General features: G+C 39.2%; 1 protein-coding gene across 2 annotated transcripts in view; it reads left to right on the top strand.

The window, feature by feature from the left end:
* The window catches only part of mcc (MCC regulator of WNT signaling pathway), a 183,589-nt gene that overhangs the window by 104,421 nt on the left and 55,535 nt on the right, over window positions 1-23,633 (top strand). For both annotated transcript variants that reach the window (XM_022665786.2, XM_022665787.2), the window contains 4 exons: window positions 2,377-2,525; window positions 8,171-8,334; window positions 11,255-11,461; window positions 22,462-22,611. In XM_022665786.2, coding sequence (XP_022521507.2) covers window positions 2,377-2,525; window positions 8,171-8,334; window positions 11,255-11,461; window positions 22,462-22,611 — 670 coding nt within the window. The remainder of the gene's footprint in view (window positions 1-2,376; window positions 2,526-8,170; window positions 8,335-11,254; window positions 11,462-22,461; window positions 22,612-23,633) is intronic.

The following is a 23,633-nucleotide window of genomic DNA, read 5'->3' as shown; positions in this document are numbered from 1 at the left end:
TGGAATGATCATCTCAAATCGTCTCAGCCCCCAGACCTGAATATTATTGAAAATCTGTGGTGTGATTTAAAGCAGGCTGTTCATGATCAGAAACCGTCAAACCTGACTGAACTGGAGATGATTTATAAAGAAGAATGATCTAAAATACCTTCAGCCAGAAACTAGAAACTTCTCATCTATAGGAAGCTAATATCACCCTGGTTTACCAGAATACTTAGGGTTCCTCAGTGTAGCACTGACTGGTGGCATTAGCCGCTAACCGCTAGTGGTTAGCCGCTAATGCTAAACCTAATGCTCCAGCTTTTGTGGAAATCTAGATATCTAAGCTTACTGTAACTAAACAGAAGTGCTTTTCTGACCCAAATAAACAGTTTTCAGAAGAGAAATCCGTGTAGATTAACATCCAGCACTCGTTTGAATTACTTTTTTTTTTTTTTTTTGAAGAATTACAGTTTTGTTTACTTAACCAGTGGCGAGACCTTCTGAATTAGAAGGAAAACTTGGCGACACCCCTGTTCCTTACTACTGGTTACTGCTTACTAGTTAAAATGAGCCTTATGTATAAAAATAAACCTAAATAAATAGACGTTTATTGACAGTGTGCCTTATAATCCGGTGCGCCTTACAGGGCCGGATTAAAAGAATGGGCTGAAAGGGCTGCAGTCCCGGGCCTCGCCACTAGGGGGGCCTCCGGTCGCTGAATGTCAAATGACAAAAATTAATTAAAAAAACGAAAATTACAAGCAATAAAAAAGGAAAGAGCGACAGAATTATTAAAGAAAACACCCAAATTAACCAGCGTGGAGTAGTCAGCCTGCTGTAGCAGCTACCACCAGCAAAGATGAGCGCGCGCTCTCTCTCTCTCGCTCTCTCGCTCTCCCGCAGCGCGGAGCTGAATTCAGCACGAGGCTACAAATATAAAACTCAGTTTAGTTAAATAAATGAAGAGGAGTAAGGACCTGTAAATTTAATCGAATATTGTCAAATATAAAGGAAAGGTTGAGGTTTTGATGACTTGAAACTGAAACTTTTATTATTCTGCGCACAGAAAGCCTTTGACTGTGTTTTAAATGAGTTTTTATTTCATATGAATTATTGTTTTATTCATTTGAAATACTTTTCTTATTTTATTGATTAAATTATTTTTTTCTTCATAAGATATACATTCTTATTTTTTTATGTATCCATTTTAATGATCTTTTTAAAGTGTCCTATTTTTCCTTTTTTGCGTATATATTTTATTCGTCTATAGTAAATGTCAGTTTTTAGTTATTATCAACCCCCACCCCACACGATATCATCGTCCATCGCGATGTTTCCCTGTAAACATAGTCATCTGCCAATTAAAGAGACATCGCCCAACCCTAAATTGAATTGAAATCATAATACTAGTTCACTTTAAATGGTAGTCTGTCATAGATTGGTACTGTGTACGCTGTCGCTGATGTGTCAGTGTGTTTGTGTGAGGTCATGCATCAGAACATGAAATGAAGGTCCTCATCCTGGTAATTAGCCCCGGGCCTCAGAAAGTGTTAATCTGGCACTGGCGCCTTGTAGTGCAAAAAATACCGTACTTGTCCAGAGAGTGCATGTCAAATTGTGCTCTCTCAGACTCCGGCTTCTGGTGGCGAGGCAGTATGATTTTGATTTTGCTGATTTGGGCCCATTTTTATTTGAAACAAAAATCACTATTACAAAAATAGAGTCAGTCGTAATGTTTACATTTTTTAAAGGTACAGTTCCAGAGAGCACAGTTCCCCTGCTCCAATCCCCTGCTCCCTGCAATCTCAATACTGGGGGGCTTAATACCCATGTGCATTTGCACATCTGTGTCAGCAATGTACAGTAGCCAAATGCACTAATTAGAGAGGGTGTTTACACATATTTAGACCTAAAGTGTATGGTTTAATTATAGCCGGTAGTTTAGCCTGATTTGGCTGAGGAAATCAGAATGAGTGGCAGCAAAATGACAATAAATCATGTTCTATATTTAATTTGAGCTGTTGAGCAGCATTGTTCTCTTCCAGCAGCATTATTCCCACAGCAGCTTTCCACGAGTCCTGCTTTAAAGCTTTTCTGTATTTGTAAAAATAGCCAGGCTTTAACTGCAGTAATGCCTATAAGCTCTGTCCCCATGTACCATTTGGGGGGATTCTCTATTCTCTGTGCCTTTAATATGTCACACTGTCACATTGACCTTATTACTTCTCTCTGGGGTAGTAAGGGCGGTCATGTATAGTGTGTGCATTCATTTATTTTCTCTCTCTCTCTCTCTCTCTCTCTCTCTCTCTCTCTCTATTGCTTTCTCTCTCTCTCTCTCTCTATTGCTCTCTCTCTCTCACTCTCTCTATTGCTTTCTCTCTCTCTCTCTCTCAGGGAGGAGGATGAGTTTTCGGAGTTGCGCTCTGAACTCAGCCACAGCCAACAAGAAGTCAACGAAGACGAGCGGAGCATGGATCAAGACCCCGACCAAGCTTCCGTCTCATTACCCGAAAACCAGTCAACACTGGTCACTGCAGACATGGGTGAGCATCTCTCTCTGACCCCTACATAACAGCCTACAGACCATGTGCTGTAGTGGAAGTACCAAATTCATGGCTATGCTTGCGTTCTAATAGTAGGGTATGCAATAAAAGGTGTGTAGTGATTATCTAATCTGAAGCTACATGAAGTATGGAGGAGTGTAGTGATGATTAACTCTAAAGCTACATGAAGTGTGGAGGTGTGTAGTGATGAACTAATCTGAAACTACATGAAGTTTAAAGGAGTGTAGTGATGATGAACTCTAAAGCTACATGAAGTTTGGAGGTGTGTAGTGATGAACTAATCTGAAGCTACATGAAGTTTGGAGGTGTGTAGTGATGATGAACTCTGAAGCTACATGAAGTTTGGAGGTGTGTAGTGATGAACTAATCTGAAGCTACATGAAGTTTGGAGGTGTGTAGTGATGAACTCTGAAGCTACATGAAGTTTGGAGGTGTGTAGTGATGAACTAATCTGAAGCTACATGAAGTTTGGAGGTGTGTAGTGATGAACTAATCTGAAGCTACATGAAGTTTGGAGGTGTGTACTGATTGGTGTAGTGACTCTGCAGAAAGTTGGTGAACTCTGTGCACTGTGCTCCTCAGCATCCGCTCTGTTATTTTACACTGACAGAGCACAGAGTTGCTGTCGTTCCCAGTCTCTTCCACTGTGTTATAATATTACTGACAGTTGGCTGTGGAATATTTAGTAGTGAGTAGTGAAATTTCACCACTGGACTTGTTGAACAGGTGCTGCATCCTGAGAGCTCCTGAGAGCCTGAGACCCATTCTTTCATTACTAATGTTTGTAGAAGCAGTCCCAGCATGACTAGTTACTGCTTTTATTATACATCTGTGGACATGGAAGAGTGCAATAATTTTGATGGGTGAGTGAATACTTAATAACACACCTTCTCTCTTGGACTTCCCCATCCCTTACAATGCTCACAACTCTAGGAGGGTGTCTTGTATCAAGTCTAAAGTCAGTGCAGTTTTGTTTTCCCACAAATTCTTACAGCACTTCATGCTTCCCTCTGCTGACAACTTTTATGAAGATGCAAATTTTATTTTCCAGCAGGATTTGGCACACTGCTCATACTGCTAAAAATGAAGGTCAGTCATTATAAAACTTTTCAAGAACTTTGAAAGTATCCTCAAGCGCAGTCACCACAAAGACCATCAAAAACATTGTGATGAAACTGGCTCTCATCAGGACCTCCCCAGGAAAGGAAGAGCAAGAGTTTCCTCTGTTGTACAGGATAAGTTCTTTAGAGTTACCGGCCTCAGAAACTGCTAAAAGTTAACACCTCCCCAGATAAGAGCACCTAATTGCTTCTTCATAGAGTATTTTAGTTTGTTTAACACATTTAAGTTGCTACATGATTCATTATGTGTTCCTTAATAGTCTGGATGACTTCAGTATTCATTTACAATGTAGGGAAAGAAATAAAATAATTAATTTCAACTTTTATTTAGTGATATAAGTAATTACATCATTAAATACTGAACAGCACAGCAAGACCACTATTATAACTCTGAAACTGGATGGGTTAAAAGTGCAGCAAGAATGCTGGGATTAGGAAAACAAAAGTAGGATTGTGAAAGCACAATAGCTGCTTCCAGCCTGCCAGAGAGATGCTGTGTTTGTGTATAAGGACCGCGGCGCTCTGAATGAGGAGAAAAACAAAAGGCCTGGCAGACTGCGGGAGATTTTAATCATGGATGAGGGTAATGAAGAGAGGAATTCGATGAGCGGCTCCTTAAATGTCCTGAAGGAAAGATAGCGGTGAGCGCGGGGACAAAAACGATAGCACCTTTTAGTAGAAGAAAAGAGGAGCGTGATTGCCATGGAAAACACTGCCAAATCAGTTTTCTATTGGAGGAATGGTGGAAAAAAAAATACTAAACCAAATACAGTCTCACCATACACACTTTTCACACACACACAGTACCCTTACTACACACACACACAAACTACAACACAACCGAAAACTGGTGCTGGTCTATAAATGTGTGTAATGGCAGCCACTGAATCAATCAAACCGTTTTTGCTTCAGAATCAACCACTACCTACTTTATGATTGGAAAAGCCGATGAATGTGAACGCTGGGCTGGTTGGCAGGCAGGGCTCAATATAATAGGCTTCTGCTTGGTTTATAGAACAGCAACAAGAAGATAATATTGTTGAAGATGACACACAGACGCGCTCCAGCCGACGGTGAGACAAAAGGTCAATCCAATAGAAAGCAAGGACAATCAGACGTCCTTAACTTACAAATTTCCCCTGAGCTTTGAGCTGCTGCTGTCCGAGACACAGTCACCTCTCCACTTAATGATTTTCACAAAAGCACTCACCTTCCTGTTTTCATCCTCACTATCATCTTCATGATGCTGAGCTTATTCACACAGTGCTGGGTAGTTTGTGCGAAGTCCAGCTGATATGTTAGTGACTGAAGTAGGGGTGTGCCGTATCATAACGTACGCAATAATATCGGCAACTTTTTTGAATATGGTGAACGATATTATACTCTTAAAATATTGTGCCATGTCACCCGCCCCCACTTATTACATCAGGGTACTACACTGTTCACACTGTTTTTATTTTCCTTTATATATCTACTAGAGACAGATTATATCTTTCCAGTATCATTTATTTTACTTTAGTCCTGGTTTAATGGAGATATTTAGAGTGCATTATAAGTCATCATGATATTCTGGATCATTCACTTTTGTTACAAATCTGATCAAATTCTTGTATTTTTTTTATATCTCAGGTAGGGGTGTGACATAAATCGTATGGAATAATAAAATGACATTTTCATTTTGTTGCAGTAGTGTGTTCTTGAAAATAAAATAATATTAATTTATATCGCTAAGTATATCGTTATCGTGATAATACCATGAAATATCGTGATATTATTTTAGTACCATGTCGCTCACCCCTAGACTGAAGCTCTGTCTGAATCTGTATGATTATCACTATATAGTGCACGTCACTGTAAAAATCAAAAAGTTGTGAAAACTCGAACGATGTCAAGGCAACTTAGTGCACTAGATTTTTTTTTTGTTTTGAGGCCAATTCAAGTAAAAAAAATGTAAGCAAACCACCACCAGCTGTGCCAACTAAAAATCTTTAGTTCAGATTATTCATTTTTCATATGTATTAAAGATTCAAATATGACCTCTCACCAACTTTTAAAAAAATAATTTGTGTTTTTAGTTGACCTGATTTAAGTTCTATGAAATGTGTATTGTAATTTTCTGACTATACTTTAGTATTAACTAAAAATTTAAGGTGTGCCAATGAAATGTTTTACGTTAATCAAAATCATCCAGTGAGCGCAACACTGTATTTTGGTTAGCTTAATGTAGCAACCGAAAACTGGGAATTTATGACTATTACATACAGCTCTGAAAAAATAAGAGATCACTTAAAAATTATGTGTTTTTATTCGATTTTAACCAAATTAAAAACCTCTGGAATATAATCAAGTGGAAGATGTATGATCACAAGCCATCAAACCAAACTGAACTGCTTGAATTTTTGCACCAGGTGTAAAGGCATAAAGTTATCCAAAAGCAGTGTGTAAGACTGGTGGAGGAGAACATGCTAAGATGGGACTTAACTGTATAGTGTTTTGCAGCAGTTCTGGGTGTGTGATTTTTTTTTGTAAATGAGTTTACTCTAGGAGTTTGTGTATGAGAACCATGTTGAGAACTGTTGAAGTGAATAAAATCAGCCATATTGTTCTCAGCACAAAAGCCAGTAGCTTCCTGCCGATCCATACGGCGGTGAATTGCTTCACGATGTCATCGGATTCACGTCCTCTCTTCCTCTTTACGCTGAGCGGCAGACTATGAATAGGCTTGTTGAGTGAAGCACTGTGATTATGATTAGACCGGAGTCATTCCGTCTCATCCAGGAGGATTCCCAGAAGACTCTGCTGCGTGTTGGTGCATACTTACTCACGGCCGGCTGCAGTTAGTGAAATGAATTCCGTCTTCAGCTCTGGATCAATATTTATCTTGTAGTGTAGACCTTGCTATTGATTGGCACATTGGACATAAATCTCAGACTTAGGAAGCTTATTCTGAGCCTTCAGCGTTTTACTGCCTTATGCCTGCTTACTGTGTTTGCTGGAAGCATTAAGAAGCTAACAAATCCCTCCCACTCTTAAGCACACACACACACACGCACACACACACACACGTGTGTGTTTCAATTATGTGTGAATGAAGAGAAACCAGGATAGACAAAGAAACTTATCATCTTGGCCTTTCAAATTCTTAAAAAAAAATGACAGTCAGCTCAATTCAATCAGTTCTATTGATTTCATTTCAGTTCTATTCTGAATGTGGTCATGCTACACAAACATTCACAAACATTCATAGCTCAAAATATAATAGCTATCTGCAGAATTGGAATATTTGGTAATATATTGAATCACAACCTCTATATCATGAATTCCTACTGATATTTTAAAAAACAAATTGCTATTGAGAAAAATGAGATATTATTGCTGTTTTGCCAAAAACGTGTGCCTTGAGTACCGGTATTCTTATATCTTGTTTACTTTTAGAGAAAGTTATCTAAAAGATTATATTTATAAGTATTTTTTAAGCATTCCTATTGTTCTTTTCATCATAAAATTCGTCAAAATGGAAATAAAAAGTTTGTGCCTGACAGGTCCCAGACAGTTTTTAAAATGTAGCCTTTTTTAAACCATTGTAGACAATACAATACACACTGTGCGAGGTTTTTCATGATGCTTATTGCTATTTTACTCCCCGTCAACAGTCTATTTTCTCGCTTTGCACCTGCACCGTTTAAATAGCGACAGAGCTTAAGAATATTAAATATTATCTACGCCTATGGAGATGCGTTGCTGACTGAATACAACCAAGACACACATCCACAGTCAGATGTTTATTGCTATCATGGCAACACACTCAATGCGCTTTTACCCCCGCTCATTACACACACAAAAAGACACACAGCAACTTTTTCATCTTTTACAACAATAAACAGAAAACGCGTGAATGAGCACGTCAGTATCCTCTGCTTAGAAGCTCAGAAGCACTGCACCGTTAAAATAGCAATCCGCCAAAGTCAGAGCACACCTGGCTCTTAAAATAAATGGCAAGTGACATGCTGATTGGTTTATTTCACGTTACGCCCAAAACATACCAATGATTAATTAGGAGAATTAGAACATGCCTTTTGCGTGCTTGGAGCTGCGCATGGCATACTTTTCCCGCCGTTACGATAGCAAAGACGCACTGACATGGCCTAAAAAAAGATCGCTAAAATAGGGCCAAGAGTCTTTTCGACCTGTATTGTATGAATCTAATTTTGACCAAATTTTCATGGATTATTATTGGAATTTATTGTAGTTTATTCCCACATTAAATACATATTGTCACTCCATTTTTGTCAATTTTTTTAGTTTACTACATCATTTTAAAAACTAACTGTCCCTTAGACTTTGTCAAGACATCTTGATGAATGGACCAATAAAAATTCTCCAAAAATTACCTGAAAAGATTATTTTTTTATTAGACAGTGAGGATATATATATTAGTGCATGCTCTTTTGCGTAAGTGGTGTGTTGTAATGTTAACAAGTGCTCTCTATCTCCTGTTTCCAGACAACTGCAGTGACCTGAACTCGGAGCTGCAGCGGGTGCTGACCGGTCTGGAGAGTGTGGTCTGCGGCCGGAAGAAGAGCGCCTGCAGTCTGTCTGTGGCCGAGGTGGACAGACACATCGAGCAGCTGACCACCGCCAGCCAGCACTGTGACCTCGCCATTAAAGTAAATCAGCTTCACACCTGCTTTACACACAAAGCACAACCATATTATACTGTATTATACTGTTAAAACTAGTCACTGTCTGTGATTTATATTAAAAACACAAATTAGGGGTTTATTACTGTCTAATAAAGCCTAAATCAAACATTTCTATGTGGTTTATTTACTCTGCATTATTTTTTCTATTCATTACTGTCTTTATTACCATTATACAGAATAGGGGTGAGCGATATGGCCCTATAATAATATTACGATATTTCATGGTATTTTCACAATAATTATTTCTATAATACACTACTGCAACAAAATGAAAATGACATTTTCTTATTGTATATGATATAATATGGCACACCCCTGACTATGATATTAAAAAATACAAGAATTTTATAAGATCTGTAACAGAAGTCAATGATCCAGAATGTCATCATACTAATAATTCACTCCGAATATCTCCATATATCCAGGATTAAAGTCAAATAAATAATTCTGGACAGATATAATCTGTCTCTAGTAGATTTATAACTTTTGCTAAAAACAGTAAAAAAAAAAAAACAAACAAAAAAAAAAAAACTAGTACCCGTAAAGAACGATAATATTTCAGGGTATATTATCGTTCACAATATTTAAAAATGTTGGCTATATTATTGCGTACAATATGATATGGCAGCCACCTAAAGCAGAACCCTACAAAAGTATAGACACACCTTAAATTCAGTGGTTGTTCTTTATTTTTAAATGTTCTGCATTGAAAACCCCTGGTCACCTGAAATTCAGGTTTTCAGTTAACAGCTGTGCTGAACTCGTCAAGAGTTAATTTATTTGAATTTCTTGCCTCTTAATATGTTTGAGAGCATCAGTTGTAAAGTAGTGAAGAGGTAGAGTTACAGGTATACAGTGAATAGCTCTATTTGATTAATGTTCTAATACATATTATAACAAGAACTACTGAACTAAATAAAGAACAAATTCTTGAAGAAATAAAATAAGCACAGTCAATCTGAAACATTTAAGAGATTTTAAAAGTATCCTCAAGTGCAGTCACATGGACCATCAAAAACAGTGTGATGGAACTGGCACTCATCAGGACTGGCCCAGGAAAGGATAACCAAGAGTTACCAGCCTCAGAAACCACAAATTAACAGTGTATTGCTAATGCTTCATAAAGTATTATGGTTTGTTTAACACTTTTAAGTTACTACATGATTCCTTATGTGTTCCTTTATAGTCTGAATGACTTCATTTTTAATGAAGGGATTGCTGACGTGTGCAAATGCACACTCACAACTTGTCCAGTCCCAGAAAAGAAAATAAGTCATGTCAATAGAAAAAGACTCTTTATCTGGAGCAGATAAACATGAACCTACTGGCACTATTTTACTATTTTACTTTTATTGACGTTAAATTTGTATGATTAGAAAATAGTGTGAAACCTCTGGGCTTTCAGAGCACAATACATTTTATTGTAAAGTGGCAGTTTTCATAGTTCCTGACATAAAAAAAAAACAATTTTGACTCGTTTTTTTTTTTTTCTATTTTTTGTGAGTTAAGATGACATTTCATTGGCTTTTCTCACTGAGGATTTCCTCATTATTGGTTTCGAGTCTAATGATGGCTTTATTTGCTGTACTTACTGTCACCTCTTTTCCTTTTTTTCCTTTGTAAGGTAAGAAGGCAGGTTTTCCAGACACCAATTAAGCTTAGCCTTTGACTGTGAGAGATTCTCAAAGGCAAATCACCATTAGTACAGCTTCCTGTTAGACTGGGCTCTCTAACCTCTAATATATGCAGGGAAAGAAAAGAGAATATGCCAGAAAATAGACTCCAGTTCATCTCATATTCAGGGCTAATTACACTGGGCTGCGTTCTATACACTAGTGCACAGCTATAAGACCGTCCAATTAATAAACCATTCATTGATTAATTATGGATTCGTTTTTTTTTTTCTTGGTGTAAGATGAGATGTTGACCACTTTCGAAGTCACAGTAGCAAAATTTTAAATATTTGCTTTCGCAGTTATTCAATTTTAAATGGCTCATTAAATTTCACACTTATCCACAGTTGTTGTTGAGAACCTTGGTAGGTACGTTTTTTCACCCTATTCAATGCTATATATAAATGTGCAGGTATCCTGAGTTTGTGTGTGTGGAAGTGTTGAAATAGTCCAATAGGTGACAGAGTAACTATAAGTACAAGTGCATAAAGTACAAAATGAGTTGTGTGGAAAGTACACGGTGCAGAATGCTGTAGTATATTAAAGTCTAATAGGTACAATGTAAAATAAAGTGCAAGGTGCAGTGAGTTCGTATGAGATGGCAGTGGGGTGGGTTTGGCAGAACACTGTTCTACTGGCTGTTCAAAAGCCTGATCGCCCGGGGGAAGAAGCTTTCTCGGAACCGGCTGGTTGTGGTCTTTAAGCTAATAAATAATATTACTAAAATATGATTGAAACTATTTTACAATTTAGTCAAAAGACTTTAGGCACAATCCCATTTCACCCCTTTGCCCTACCCCTTACCCCTACTCCTCTGTTTTGTGTGTGCACACAGAGGGGTTGGGGTGTCCTGATTCTTGTTAGGGCTTCTTAGCTCTTCATACACAGATTTTTCAGATGCACACGTCAAACAAAGGGGTATGAGAATCACTGGTAGGAAAGCAACACAAGTGAGGCTTAGTGAGTTTAATGTGAAGTATCAGTGTTTTATGTTCGAATTCTTCATAAAAAGCTTAAATTAAATTAAAAATTCCACCTTAAATGGTGCAAAAGATGGCAGAAACTACAGCATTTAAGGCGGAACGGACAAATAAAATAAAAGCTAAATAATGCTGATTTCAGCTCCCCATCACAAAAGAATTAAGGAAAAACACAAAGCCAAAACAATCATAGCCAAGCTAACCGTGGTTTATTATTCCTGTGTTTTACAGACAGTAGAGGAGATTGAGGGGGCTCTGGGCAGAGATTTCTACCCCAGTCTGTGTGAGGAGCGAGTGCGCTGGGAGAAGGAGCTGGCAGGACTCAGAGAGGAGAACGAGAGTCTGACAGCCATGCTCTGCAGCAAAGAGGAGGACCTGAACCGCACCAAAGCCACCATGAGCGCCATCCGCGAGGAGAGGGACCGCCTCCGCCGACGGGTGAGTCACTACTCACTATTCACTCACACCTTCAACACTTAGCTTCAGAGTTCATCACTACTCACTATTCACTCACACCTTCAACGCTTAGCTTCAGAGTTCATCACTACACACCTCCAAACTTCATGTAGCTTCAGAGTTCATCACTACACACCTCCAAACTTCATGTAGCTTCAGAGTTCATCATCACTACACACCTCCAAACTTCATGTAGCTTCAGATTAGTTCATCACTACACACCTCTAAACTTCATGTAGCTTCAGATTAGATCATCACTACACACCTCCAAACTTCATGTAGCTTCAGAGTTCATCATCACTACACACCTCCAAACTTCATGTTGCATCAGATTAGTTCATCACTACACACCTCTAAACTTCATGTAGCTTCAGATTAGATCATCACTACACACCTCCAAACTTCATGTAGCTTCAGATTAGTTCATCATCACTACACACCTCCAAACTTCAAGTAGCTTCAGATTAGTTCATCACTACACACCTCCAAACTTCATGTAGCTTCAGATTAGTTCATCACTACACACCTCCAAACTTCATGTAGCTTCAGATTAGATCATCACTACACACCTCCAAACTTCATGTAGCTTCAGATTAGATCATCACTACACACCTCCAAACTTCATGTAGCTTCAGATTAGTTCATCACTACACACCTCCAAACTTCATGTAGCTTCAGATTAGTTCATCACTACACACCTCCAAACTTCATGTAGCTTCAGATTAGATCATCACTACACACCTCCAAACTTCATGTAGCTTCAGATTAGTTCATCACTACACACCTCCAAACTTCATGTAGCTCCAGATTATTTCATCACTACACACCTCTAAACTTCATGTAGCTTCAGATTAGATCAAGAGCAGTAGAGAATACAGAGAGCTGGAGAGTTTTGATGGTCGAGCAGCTCCATCCAAACCTCAGATTAACAAACATAATGCATGCAAGCACAGGATACTTTTGGTATATACTTAATTTTAGGTTCTGCCTTATTCCTTACATTTCCATGTTGTCTGCACTAGTGTTGTAGTTCTGTTCTTCAGACTGAAGGTTTTCCTGTAATAGAAGGTTCACTAATTAAAGCTGTTGACAGTTTTTTTAGTCTTAGTTCTCTTTTGTACAAACTCAGAAAATCCCACAAGAGCCCACAAGACTTGCATCAGAGTTGCATAAGGAAACACTTCTGCTTCTGATGATGTTAAAAAAAAAACAAGATTAAAAACGGAGAAAGTTCATGCCTTGTGATCTTGCTACTGCAATATTTAGCTCTGTAGTTCTTGTACTCTTCAGATTTTCTCACTTTTGTCATTTCAAATTTTGTTATTTTCTTTTTGTGTGATGAAGACATGCAGGTTACACCAAAGTGAATGAAGCAGTGCACAGCTAACAAAGCTTCAGACACCATGTCTTACAAACATGTCTTAAGCCCTATCTGGATGAGATATCAGGGGGTCCTGGGGTAATGTTCTTTTATATAGGGGTGGTTTTTATTTTCATCTGGAACAACCATTCATGTGTTTTCCTCAGACGTCCTCTGAGAAAATTACAGGCTGAATTATCTACTGTTTTTTGGTCATTTTAGTCCCGTCCGGATCCACATCTCTGAGTTTTATCATCTTGCGTTAAATAAAATAGCTATTTGTCCACTGCTACGCAACATATTTACACTTTGGACGCATGAGTGGAAATGGAGGAGCTACTGAACGCGATGTCACATGATCGAGAAAGCCCTAAAAACTCACTGGTCCGCCACATATGTTCATTTATATTATATGCCACGGGACCTTTTTTTATGAAGCCCAAAATGGCAGATTAGCAATAATGGCTAACTGGCGATGCTGACTGTTTTTCGAGCTGGTTAAAATCGGCTGATGTTTTAAAAAAGATGGATAGCTCTGTGCTGGTTAGATTTGATAAATTCTGCTGTTGTTATGATATGTGCAAGATATCTATTTTATTTTGGTATTAAAATTAACGTGTTAATGTGGCAGCCCTAGTGAATAGCAGATTAATTAATCCATAGCTATAGTGCTGTTTTGGATGATATGTATACTGTAAAAGAAATATATCTATATCTCTCTTGGTTGAAACCGTTGCCCTCTGCTAGTCTCAGTAATGAGTCCAGTATGTATGAATGGTGTCGTATGTATGGTGGACAGTTCTCTTTCCTAGAACAGGCCTTAACTGCAGCGTATCAAAGGACTAAATAACCAGAAAAGTGTATTTTAGTTGTCCGTGGCTTTGCGGTCTGCAATACACACACACACGAACCAGCTGACCTGTGGTCACCAAGCCCCAATCAAACAAACCTCTGCCGCAGAGCCCAGTCTGTAATTATGGTCTTCCGGGCATGTACCGGCTCAAAGGCTGCGGCCTGCAGGTTCAAATATAGCCCGTACGCTAACTCATCCCACTGACAGGACTGAGTGATTTTAAATTATGATGAATCTATTTGAGAAGCTTAAAGAAAGAGAAGAAGAATGTGTACGCTTGTCCACAGCAGAAGAATTCAGCTTACAGCTCCATCTGTAAAACCATGTGTAGCGTTAAAAAAAGTAAAAGGAAAAAAAAAATGTTCTGGAGCTTCTGGATCGATACGTCTCCCTATTTTGACGCATCTGGTAATCAAATCTGGCTGCCTTTTCGCTGCCTTCCCTGGCTGGAGCTGGAGCTGGCTACTTAGCAGGCTAACGTGATTAGCGGTGAGATGCATCGAGCGAACAGGGCTGAAGGCTCTCCGTGCAGGCGCTCCAGCCGGCCCCCCGGTAAACCCCAGCTTTAGGCAGAGCGTGCAGTAACGGCACCCTCCCATATGGCCTGACCCGTAATGAAATCTGTCCTCTGCAGCCTAATTGGACAGATGAGTTGCTTTCCATTTGCTAATGGTATCGGAGCATGGTATGGAAGTGGAGTCCTCTGAGACCAGTGATGGAAGCTAGGATAGATGTGGACACTATGAGGGTATGTTATGGCTGTTGTGATCAATTATGTCATGGCATGCTTTCATAGCTGCATAGTTTATGGAAAATTGAGATTTAGACCAACTGGAAAGAGTCTAAAGAATGAAAAAAAACTCTTTGAGGAATCATTCCGTCATTTTTTTATTAATTTTAAAATGTCTAGTTTTGATTTCTAGCATGAATGGACGCCATGTGAGTTGTTTTTTGCTTTAGTCCAGTAGAGAAGTTGGCAGGGAAGAACGTCAGGATTTCGACTCTTTCCTCATAAATATATTCATACATGCAAACATATCGCCTCTGATTGGCTAACAGCAGCACTGCGACGCAGTGACTCTAACTGCCTTTGCTTCAAAGCCAACTTTGAAGCAGCTCTAAGTGTGTACTCACAGTAGCCATGGCTCAGTTGAATCGTGATGGAGCACGGTTTTGCCCCCTTCCTGCACTCACACTACGTTTAAACAATCCGTGCCCGAGCACACTTAAGTCATTACTCACTGCTCAGTGAGCTAGTCGATGTTGTGCCAAATTTAAGCCCCCGCCATGAAAATCACCCTCTCTTGGGAGCATGTACGCATCGTCTCTGTGATAACAGCGGAGATGATCTGCCTTAAATTTTGTTCGAAAAAAAACGTCAAAAGTCATAGTTATCTCAGTCACGGTTACGTACATAGTGACACAGCACGTGCTCTCAAGAGGGGGTGATTTTCCTGACGCCAGTGCTGAATACTGCACATCATCACCATGTTTGGTTATAGGGAGGTGGGAGGTTTCATGGCTAAATTGGACCAGCCTGGTGGCCAGCCTTTATTAATTGCACATTGCACCAGTAAGAGCAGAGTGTGAGGTTTAATTAGCAGGGTAAGAGCACAGTTCTGCTCAAAATATTGCAATGCACACAACATTATGGTTGACATACCAGAGTTCAAAAGAGGACAAATCGTTGGTTCACCTCTTGCTGGCGCATCTGTGAACAAGACAGCAAGTCTTTGCGATGGATGTATCAAGACTCAAGAGCCACGGTATCCAGGGTAATGTCAGCATACCACCAAGAATGACCAACCACATCTAACAGGATTAACTGTGGACGCTGTAAGAGGAAGCTGTCTGAAAGGGATGTTCGGGTGCTAACCCGCATTGTATCCAAAAAAACATAAAACCAAGGCTGCCCAAATCACGCAGAATTCAATGTGCACCTCAACTCTCCTGTTTCCACCAGAACTGTCCGCCACCACAATCAATTATTGTGGTCTGAAACCAGGTGTTTCAGTTTCATTGTCCAACCCCTGTATATCGAGTGTATCATGTTCCATAGTGAAAGAAACTCACTTAAATTGCTACAGTGGCTTCTTTTTTCTTTTGTACTGGACGGATTTATTACTTCACAAACACACACACACACATTCTCCTCTGTTTTAACCAGTTGAAACAGTTCTCTTTATGTGAAATGAGAGCTGAGCCTGGTTGTAAAGGGGGCAGGCATGCTTGTGAAGGCGGGGCTGTGTGTGGACCTATGGCTGCTCTGGTTTAGGCTGGAGCTGGACGCTGGATTAGTTTGTGATGGCAGATGTGCACTCCTCTCTTTGTCCTTTAGCCACCTCTCTGCTGGCAGGAGAGCTTTGTTTGCCTAGGAAATAAGCTAAGTCAGTGCCAGGCTTACTCACTGTCTCTCTCTCTCTATCTCTCTCTATCACACACACACACATACACATGCACGCACACACACACACACACACACACTGTCAGGAATCCTGTTCATTTGCCAGGTGCCCATGGGGAGATGAAGGTGGGTAAATCTGTTCTCTCTCAGGGCCTCGCAGTTGACGTCTTATCTCAACACACCTGCATACTCACACACACACACACACACACACACACACACCAGAGAGAGAGAGAGAGAGTCAAGTTTGTTTTCATGCCTTGTCAGGAAAAGTGGTCACACTGTATATGTATACATACTATACTAGTGCATCTGAACATTTTTAATATCATTGAAAAGTTACTTTGTTTCAGTGATTCAGTTCAAAATGTGAATCTCATATATTATATAGATGTATTACACACAGAGTGATCTATTTTAACTGTTTATTTCTTTTATTGTTGATGATTTTGTCTTACAGCCAATGAAAACCCAAAAATCAGTGTCTTAGAAAATTAGAATATTATTTAAGACCAATTGGTACTCTCCAAACCATCACTGATTGTGGAAACTTCACAGCCGTTTAAGGGCTTTGTCACTTTTATGCAGATAAGCTACTGCTAGCCGCATGACTGTTTACCACCAGTTAGCGTTAGCTCGTGCTAAATAGCAAAACACAAACTAGCTAGCTCATAGTTAAATGTGATAGAAGCTTAAAATGCATAAGGGCTCTGTCACTTTTATACAATTAAGCTATTGCTGGCCACGCCCCACCCATCCCATGTTTACGCTGAGCATTTACCACGCATAAAAATGACAGAAAACAAAGGTATAATAAGTTTGGGCACCCCTGATCATTTTTATGATTTTCTTTTATAAATATTTGGTTGGATCAGCAATTTCAGTTAAATATATTGTATTGCAGATACTGTAGGATTTACAGAAAAGGGTGGGGGGTTTCCAAAGTGACAGAGTAGCCAACAAATTCTTGGACACCTTTACGTAGTTGGATATTTTTGTGAAAATGGCTAAATAATTATTTGAAATGCCTAATTTATTTTTAAAAAATCACCCTTAAATTGTAAGAAAATTTACTTTTTAAAAATAATTGCATTATTTTAGTTGCACATTTTAATAACTTAAGTTTTAGGACTTTATTCCAAGTCGTTTAATTGATCTATTCATCATTAAAAGTTTCTCCAGTATAAAGAGCCTCTGACAAATTCCAAAAAAAAAAAAAAAAAAATGGAGATGCAAGGTGTTTTCTAGACAGCCATGATATATGCATTGTCCTCATGCCTGCTGGACTGTTGGCAGCCCAAGGTGAGTCAGTGAGCCCACTGGGAGTGAGACGGTGTGTGTATGATGGGATGGTGGGGGGTGTATGGTGTACTCAGATTGAACTGCTTTGTCCTCTATTTGTATTTGTTGGAACTGCACTTCTGTCCGTCGTCCCTCTGGCTCACAATCCAGTCTCTCTGCCAGCACTTTATACACACACACACACACTCTCTCTCACACACACCTGAATGCACAAGCTCTCTTGCAGACTCTCCTGCACTTACACACACTCGTCTGCCCGCAGTGACCCAGTGAAAGTCACGCAGAGGGGAGTGGTGGCTAGACAGTGCTGCTAAGTGAGTGTGTGTCTATGTGTGTCCATGTGCGTGTGTCTTTTCACTGTCCTGCAAAAACCTGACATTTGACATTATTACGTAATTTTAGATAAATACAATAGATATGATTTAAAATTAACGCGAGGTTTGTGCTATAATGTGTAATATTGGCAGTGCTGCGTTGCGGTCGTAGGCATGAGGCCACAGGCCAAGTACTGTAGATCAGGACTAGTATGATGTTTGGTTATAAAGAGTTTGCAAGTTAAAATAGTTCCATTGCTGCTCTGCTTGTAGCTGTGCGCTGCATTGTTGCTAGGTTAGCGTGGTGGCCTCTATTTTCGGCATGTCAGTCAAAATGTGGAAATCTAAGCTTACTGCAAATACAGTACAGTGTAATACGGTTTTCAGAAGAGACATGTGTCTAGATTAATGTCCAGTGCTTGGTTGACTTTGAAAGAAAATGTTTTTTTTTTTGTTTTTTTTCTCAGCGCCCCTCAGCGGCATCCACCTTACATTCATCTTAAAATACCCTATATTAACTGGAAAATATAAACATTTAAGCTTTTATTTTAATAATAACAACTCTTAACCTGATATTGGTGGCCGATAGTGTGTGTAATAATGCGTATTTTTGAATCGCTGGGCTTATTTATTTGTGGAATCGCGTCTTTTTGCCTGCGCCACCTGTTGGAGACATGGTGTTTCTACACTGTTCCTCTATTGGATCCAGTGCCCCCAGTGGTGGGTAATGACATCTCATTTGGTTTATAGTTGGTTTGTAAGAGCTGCATCATTGCTAGGTTACCAAGGTTACATGTGCTAGTCTTCACCCTCCTGGTGTTGGGGCATCAACAATGGTGGGGATATACAGCTGAATAGCAGCTAATTTAGTGGGAAAATTAGCCTAGGTAAATTGGGATAAAAATTGGGAACATTTTTTAAATAAATCTAGTATAAAAAATGCTGCATAGCGTGCCTTTAAATTAATAAGTGAACAAGCTTTTTTAACTGAACAGTGGCACAATTCAGAACTTTAACACATCAGACATCATAATTTTGAAATATCTGAAGCTCCAAAGCCCATGGGTGGTATTTTCAACAAATCCCAGTCCAGGGGATCAAACCAGCATTGTTCCTGTTTTCGATCCAATTTTCTGCGCTTTTCACTATAGTAGCTTCATATTTTGCAGCCTGTATTGAATCTTTTTTACAGATGGGGTGCTGGTCGATTTTCACGATTAATATGATTAATTCATGAATTAATTCGTTCGAATCACAGTTTTAATGCGATTTCAAAATGGAGTAATCATGATTTTACATCTTTACATACAGACTTTTTTTTAAAAATCTAAATAAATCTGATAATATCCGAAAGCAATACGCATTATTGAACCGTTTATCCATCTTTCCTCGGTTATCAGCGCCTCCCACAGACTAACCCACGCATATTTTCTAAACATTTAGCCGATGACTGAGCTAGTTCTGTTGAAAGTTTCAGCACTTTTAACACAAACAGCCAGTGGGATAAAGCATATATTTATTTAGAAATAAATTCTTCTGTTTCTAAAAACTGCACCGTCATCGCTTTCCAGTGAGGGTCTGTGATTAATTGTGGAAAACAATAATAATCACTCCTTCAACGTATCTTTTGTGACTCATTTAGTGCATTATTTTATTTTTTACAGCTTAACGTAGTTTTAAACCCTTTCTTTGTCATCTGTAGATTGATTTTTAGTAGTGGGAAAAAAATCGATTATAATCTGAGATTTTTTTTTAAAACCATAATCGCCCAGTACTAGATGGGGGTTAATTCTTTTGTTTAATCTTTCCATAGAAATCCAATTCAGTATTTTCTTCTCTAATATCGGTTTAATACTCATCCTAGGTATTGAACCAGTGCCATCTTTCCCTCTTAGCTACATTGGCCACATGTCACCGAACAATTCAAGCACAGAACTCTTAAAAACAGTTAATTGGCAATGTTTGGGGGTAAGGTTACTTTTGACGTGGCTGTCACTTTAACAAGGAGAACACAGTGAAAGTTGGCAAGATCTATGAGCTTAAGTAGCACACACACACTCATACACACACACACACACACACACACACACAGCAAACAATCACTGCTCGTTTCATTGACTGCACACCTTGCAAGCATGACACACAGCTGAAGGAATGCGTGAGTGGACTGTAGAGGTAAACGGGAGATCAGACGAGTGTGTTTACTCCACCGAGAGCAAGACGAGGCCTGTGTGTGTGTGTGAGGTGTTGAATGTCAGTGGAGTGAAGGTTCTGGAGCTGTGAGCAGGCTGTTAAACCCTGCTTGCTTGCTGGTTAAATTACAGAGGGAATCAAACTCATTATGTTCTTTTGAGGTACAGTCATTTGAGATACAGTCATATTTCAGAAATAACAACAAGTATAATACTTTCTATTAGTTTCCTGAATTAAGAAATATCATGTTGAGATTTATATGGATGATTAATTTACTGTAATGAGAGGTGTCTGTTATTCTGACTCTGGGCCGAAACTCTTCTACTACACTATATACTGTAACTTTAGTGGAGTTGGTTGGTGCACATTGTTGGTGCACGTCTTGCTGGCGCATCTGTGACTAAGACAGCAAGTCTTTGTGATGCATCAAGAGCCACGGTATCCAGGGTAATGTCAGCATACCACCAAGAAGAACCAACCACATCCAACAGGATTAACTGTGGACGCTGTAAGAGGAAGCTGTCTGAAAGGGATGTTCGGGTGCTAACCCAGATTGTATCCAAAAAAACATAAAACTATGGCTGCCCAAATCACAGCAGAATTCAGTGTGCACCTCAACTCTCCTGTTTCCACCAGAACTGTCCATAATAAATAAATAAATTATTGTGGTCTAAAACCAGGTGTTTCAGTTTCATTGTCCAAACCCTGTACTTTCTGTGTTTCCATAATTCCATATGCAATGAGCAAAAAATAGAAATTCTGACATAAAATTACAGTCATAATTTAAAAAGAGAAATTTCTTTTTATTAGTGAAATTTAATGCTGATTAATGACGACAGTTGTCCACATTAAGTGCTTTTTTTATACTACTCTATTAATGGGTACATATGATTCAAAACTCAAGCATGCTTTTGTGTTTTCACTTGAGCCTCGACTGCCCCTATAAACACCATATAAATATAAATCCATCCATCTGTTTTCTGTGAATCAGCTGAAAGAGTTTGGTGTCAGGAATTATTTGCTTCTATGAGCCGTTTGGATGTTCCTCCCTTTTTCTGACATTACAATAACGAGACCTGCATAGACACACCCTGGCACCCACTAGATCAGTTGAAGAAATGCCATTTTGTTCAGGATTAGCCAGCAGACTTCTTCTGAGGGAGGGATCTATACCTACTGTCTGTGGCAGCAGTCAGCAGATATGGGAGCTGTAAGTACTTTCAATTAATGAGTTCACAGTTAATCATGAACTAGATTGGTCCAAAAATTGGATTATTGCTGTTTTTCCTTCTTTGGATAGTTGATAGCTGCCATCTATGGCAAATAATGGCCTAATATATATATACAGTATTATATGTGCTATAGCGTTTCTAATCTAAAAATACAGTACTGCTGGTGTTTTGCCTTTATTTCCGCAGCCTCTTTTAGCCACTTTTAGCCCCATTTAGCATCCAGTAGTGGATCAACTCACCTCCAGCAAGCCAGAGTGCTGCATTCAGATCACTCTCTCTCTCTCTCTCTCTCTCTCTCTCTCTTTCTCTCTCTTCTATCACTTTGTCACTCTCTTTATCTATTTGAAGCTGGGTGTGTGTGTGTGTTCCATGGGGGGTTATCACTGATTGTCCCCTGTGCAGCAGATCAAAAAGAAGTTGCTGTGTGTAATGATGCAGTCGGGGGGCGATTAGTGATGCTCTTTTAGTGGAGGATTTTAAAAGCCCTGCTGCCGTTGCTCTTTACTCGTTTAACTTACTCTCAGACCAAGTGAAGAAGTGATGAAATTGCTGTGAGCTTAAATCAAACCGAACTCGAAGGCTACACTCACATTACCAGGGTAAAATGACTTAAAAGGTTTTTTGCTCAGTGTGGCTCAGATCTGATTTTTCATGGCCGTGTGAACGCTCCAAATCCGTTTTTTTTTTTTTTTTTTTTTTTGTCAAATCAGATTTGAATCACTTTTTTTTTAAACGTGATCCTAAATCGGATACGTATCTGATCCATGGACATGCGACATGAATGTGAACAGTCAAATCTGAATTCTTTTTGCTTTTGTGCATTAGCATTAGTGCCACTTGCTTCTCTCTTGTACCCACAACACATCTCTTGGTGCAGCTGTGCAGCTATAGCTGCAAAAACAGCAAAAGCAAACTGCCTGTCCTTTTTTCACCTCCTCGACCTGAGCATGAACTTCAGACCAGCTGTTTACTGTTTCTCCACTCCAGCAAAAGATGCTCCACATATGAGCTGCTAACAAACACATCCATTTCCCTTTATAAAGCTACGAGTCGTCTCTCTAATATGACGTTTTTTGTTGTTGTTAAAGAAGGCAATGTTTATACACGCATTAATGTGCGCATGTCAGGCGTTTCAGGGACAGATTCATTCACATTACACACAGATACAGATCACTTACATTTGTGAATGTGAACCGTCAGGATATAGCCAAATCTGACCTGTGCAAAAAATCGAATTTGAGCAATTTGACTTGTAATGTGAACGTTGCTAAAAACACTCTCTATCTCTCTCTCTTTCTCTCTCTCTCTCTCTTTCTCTCTGTAGGTGCGTGAGCTGCAGACACGTCTACAGAGTGTTCAGCCTGGTGGTGGTCAGTCCAGTCCAGGCCGCTTGACTCCTGCCGGTCGGCCCATTAACCCCAGCACAGGCGAGCTCAGCACTAGCAGCAGCAGCAACGACATCCCTGTTGCTAAGGTGAACACACACACACACACACACACACACACACACACACACACACACACAGTATGCACCCTGTGTGTAAATAAAATATAATCAGTAATAATTATGGCTGTCAACGCTAAAATGTTAATGCATGCAATTAATATGGAATCAGTAACTCGTTATTTTTTATTTATTTATTTTTTTACACAAATTATGTACGCCACAAAGTTTGACACCATACTCTGCCCCTGAACACACAGACTTTTTTTCCTGGCTGATTGACTGAAAAGCCCCAACACCGACGACACAAAACAACAGAGGAGACATCCCAACTTTTAAATATTCTTCTTTTTAACTGAGCTAAACTGCTGATAAGGCACAGTTTAATCTGATATGTTAGCCAGATAATATACTGCTATGAACTAAATGCTTTCTCTGCTGCTCCATGCTGTTTACACGCATAGTATGTGCAGCATTCACTGCTCACATCTACGCAACTCTGTGCTGCACGTCCCATTGAAAACACTGTGTTTAAAAGCACGGCAGCAAATTTCTGTTTTAAAGCAGCTTCACACTGCTCAGATATACGTACTGGAACACACAACCTTCTCACTATATTTACATTCTTACTCCCGTTCCAAGACAGCTCTGACCAATCAGAGGAGACAATGGTGCGCATTTTGGTGCGTTTAAGCCTATGCCTGTGTGAAACCAAACCAAACAGGAGGAGGAACGCTCCAAGTAAATGAACTCATCAACTGATCCAGATTATAGAAACCAAATACAGGTGTAAAAACGCTCTTTTCTTTCTCAGCAAATTAAGTTCTAATTCAGAAATTCTTACAACCAAGCTGAGATGTTTACAACAAAGTAAAAAAAAAGTTTATTTTATCCAATTTATCATGCATTCTTTATTCCAGCACCCCACGCTGGCTTTATTTCCCCTCAAACATAAAAGTATATACTACTATACTACTATATAATAATAATATAAATATAATTGCATTATAAATTTCTCACATTCATTCTTTTTTTTTTTACATTTAAATATC

Source organism: Astyanax mexicanus, chromosome 1, assembly GCF_023375975.1.
Source record: "Astyanax mexicanus isolate ESR-SI-001 chromosome 1, AstMex3_surface, whole genome shotgun sequence".
In the NCBI taxonomy this organism is placed as follows: domain Eukaryota; kingdom Metazoa; phylum Chordata; class Actinopteri; order Characiformes; family Acestrorhamphidae; genus Astyanax; species Astyanax mexicanus.
The sequence above is the reverse complement of the archived record's forward strand: the minus strand, read 5'-3'. Positions and strand labels throughout refer to the sequence as shown.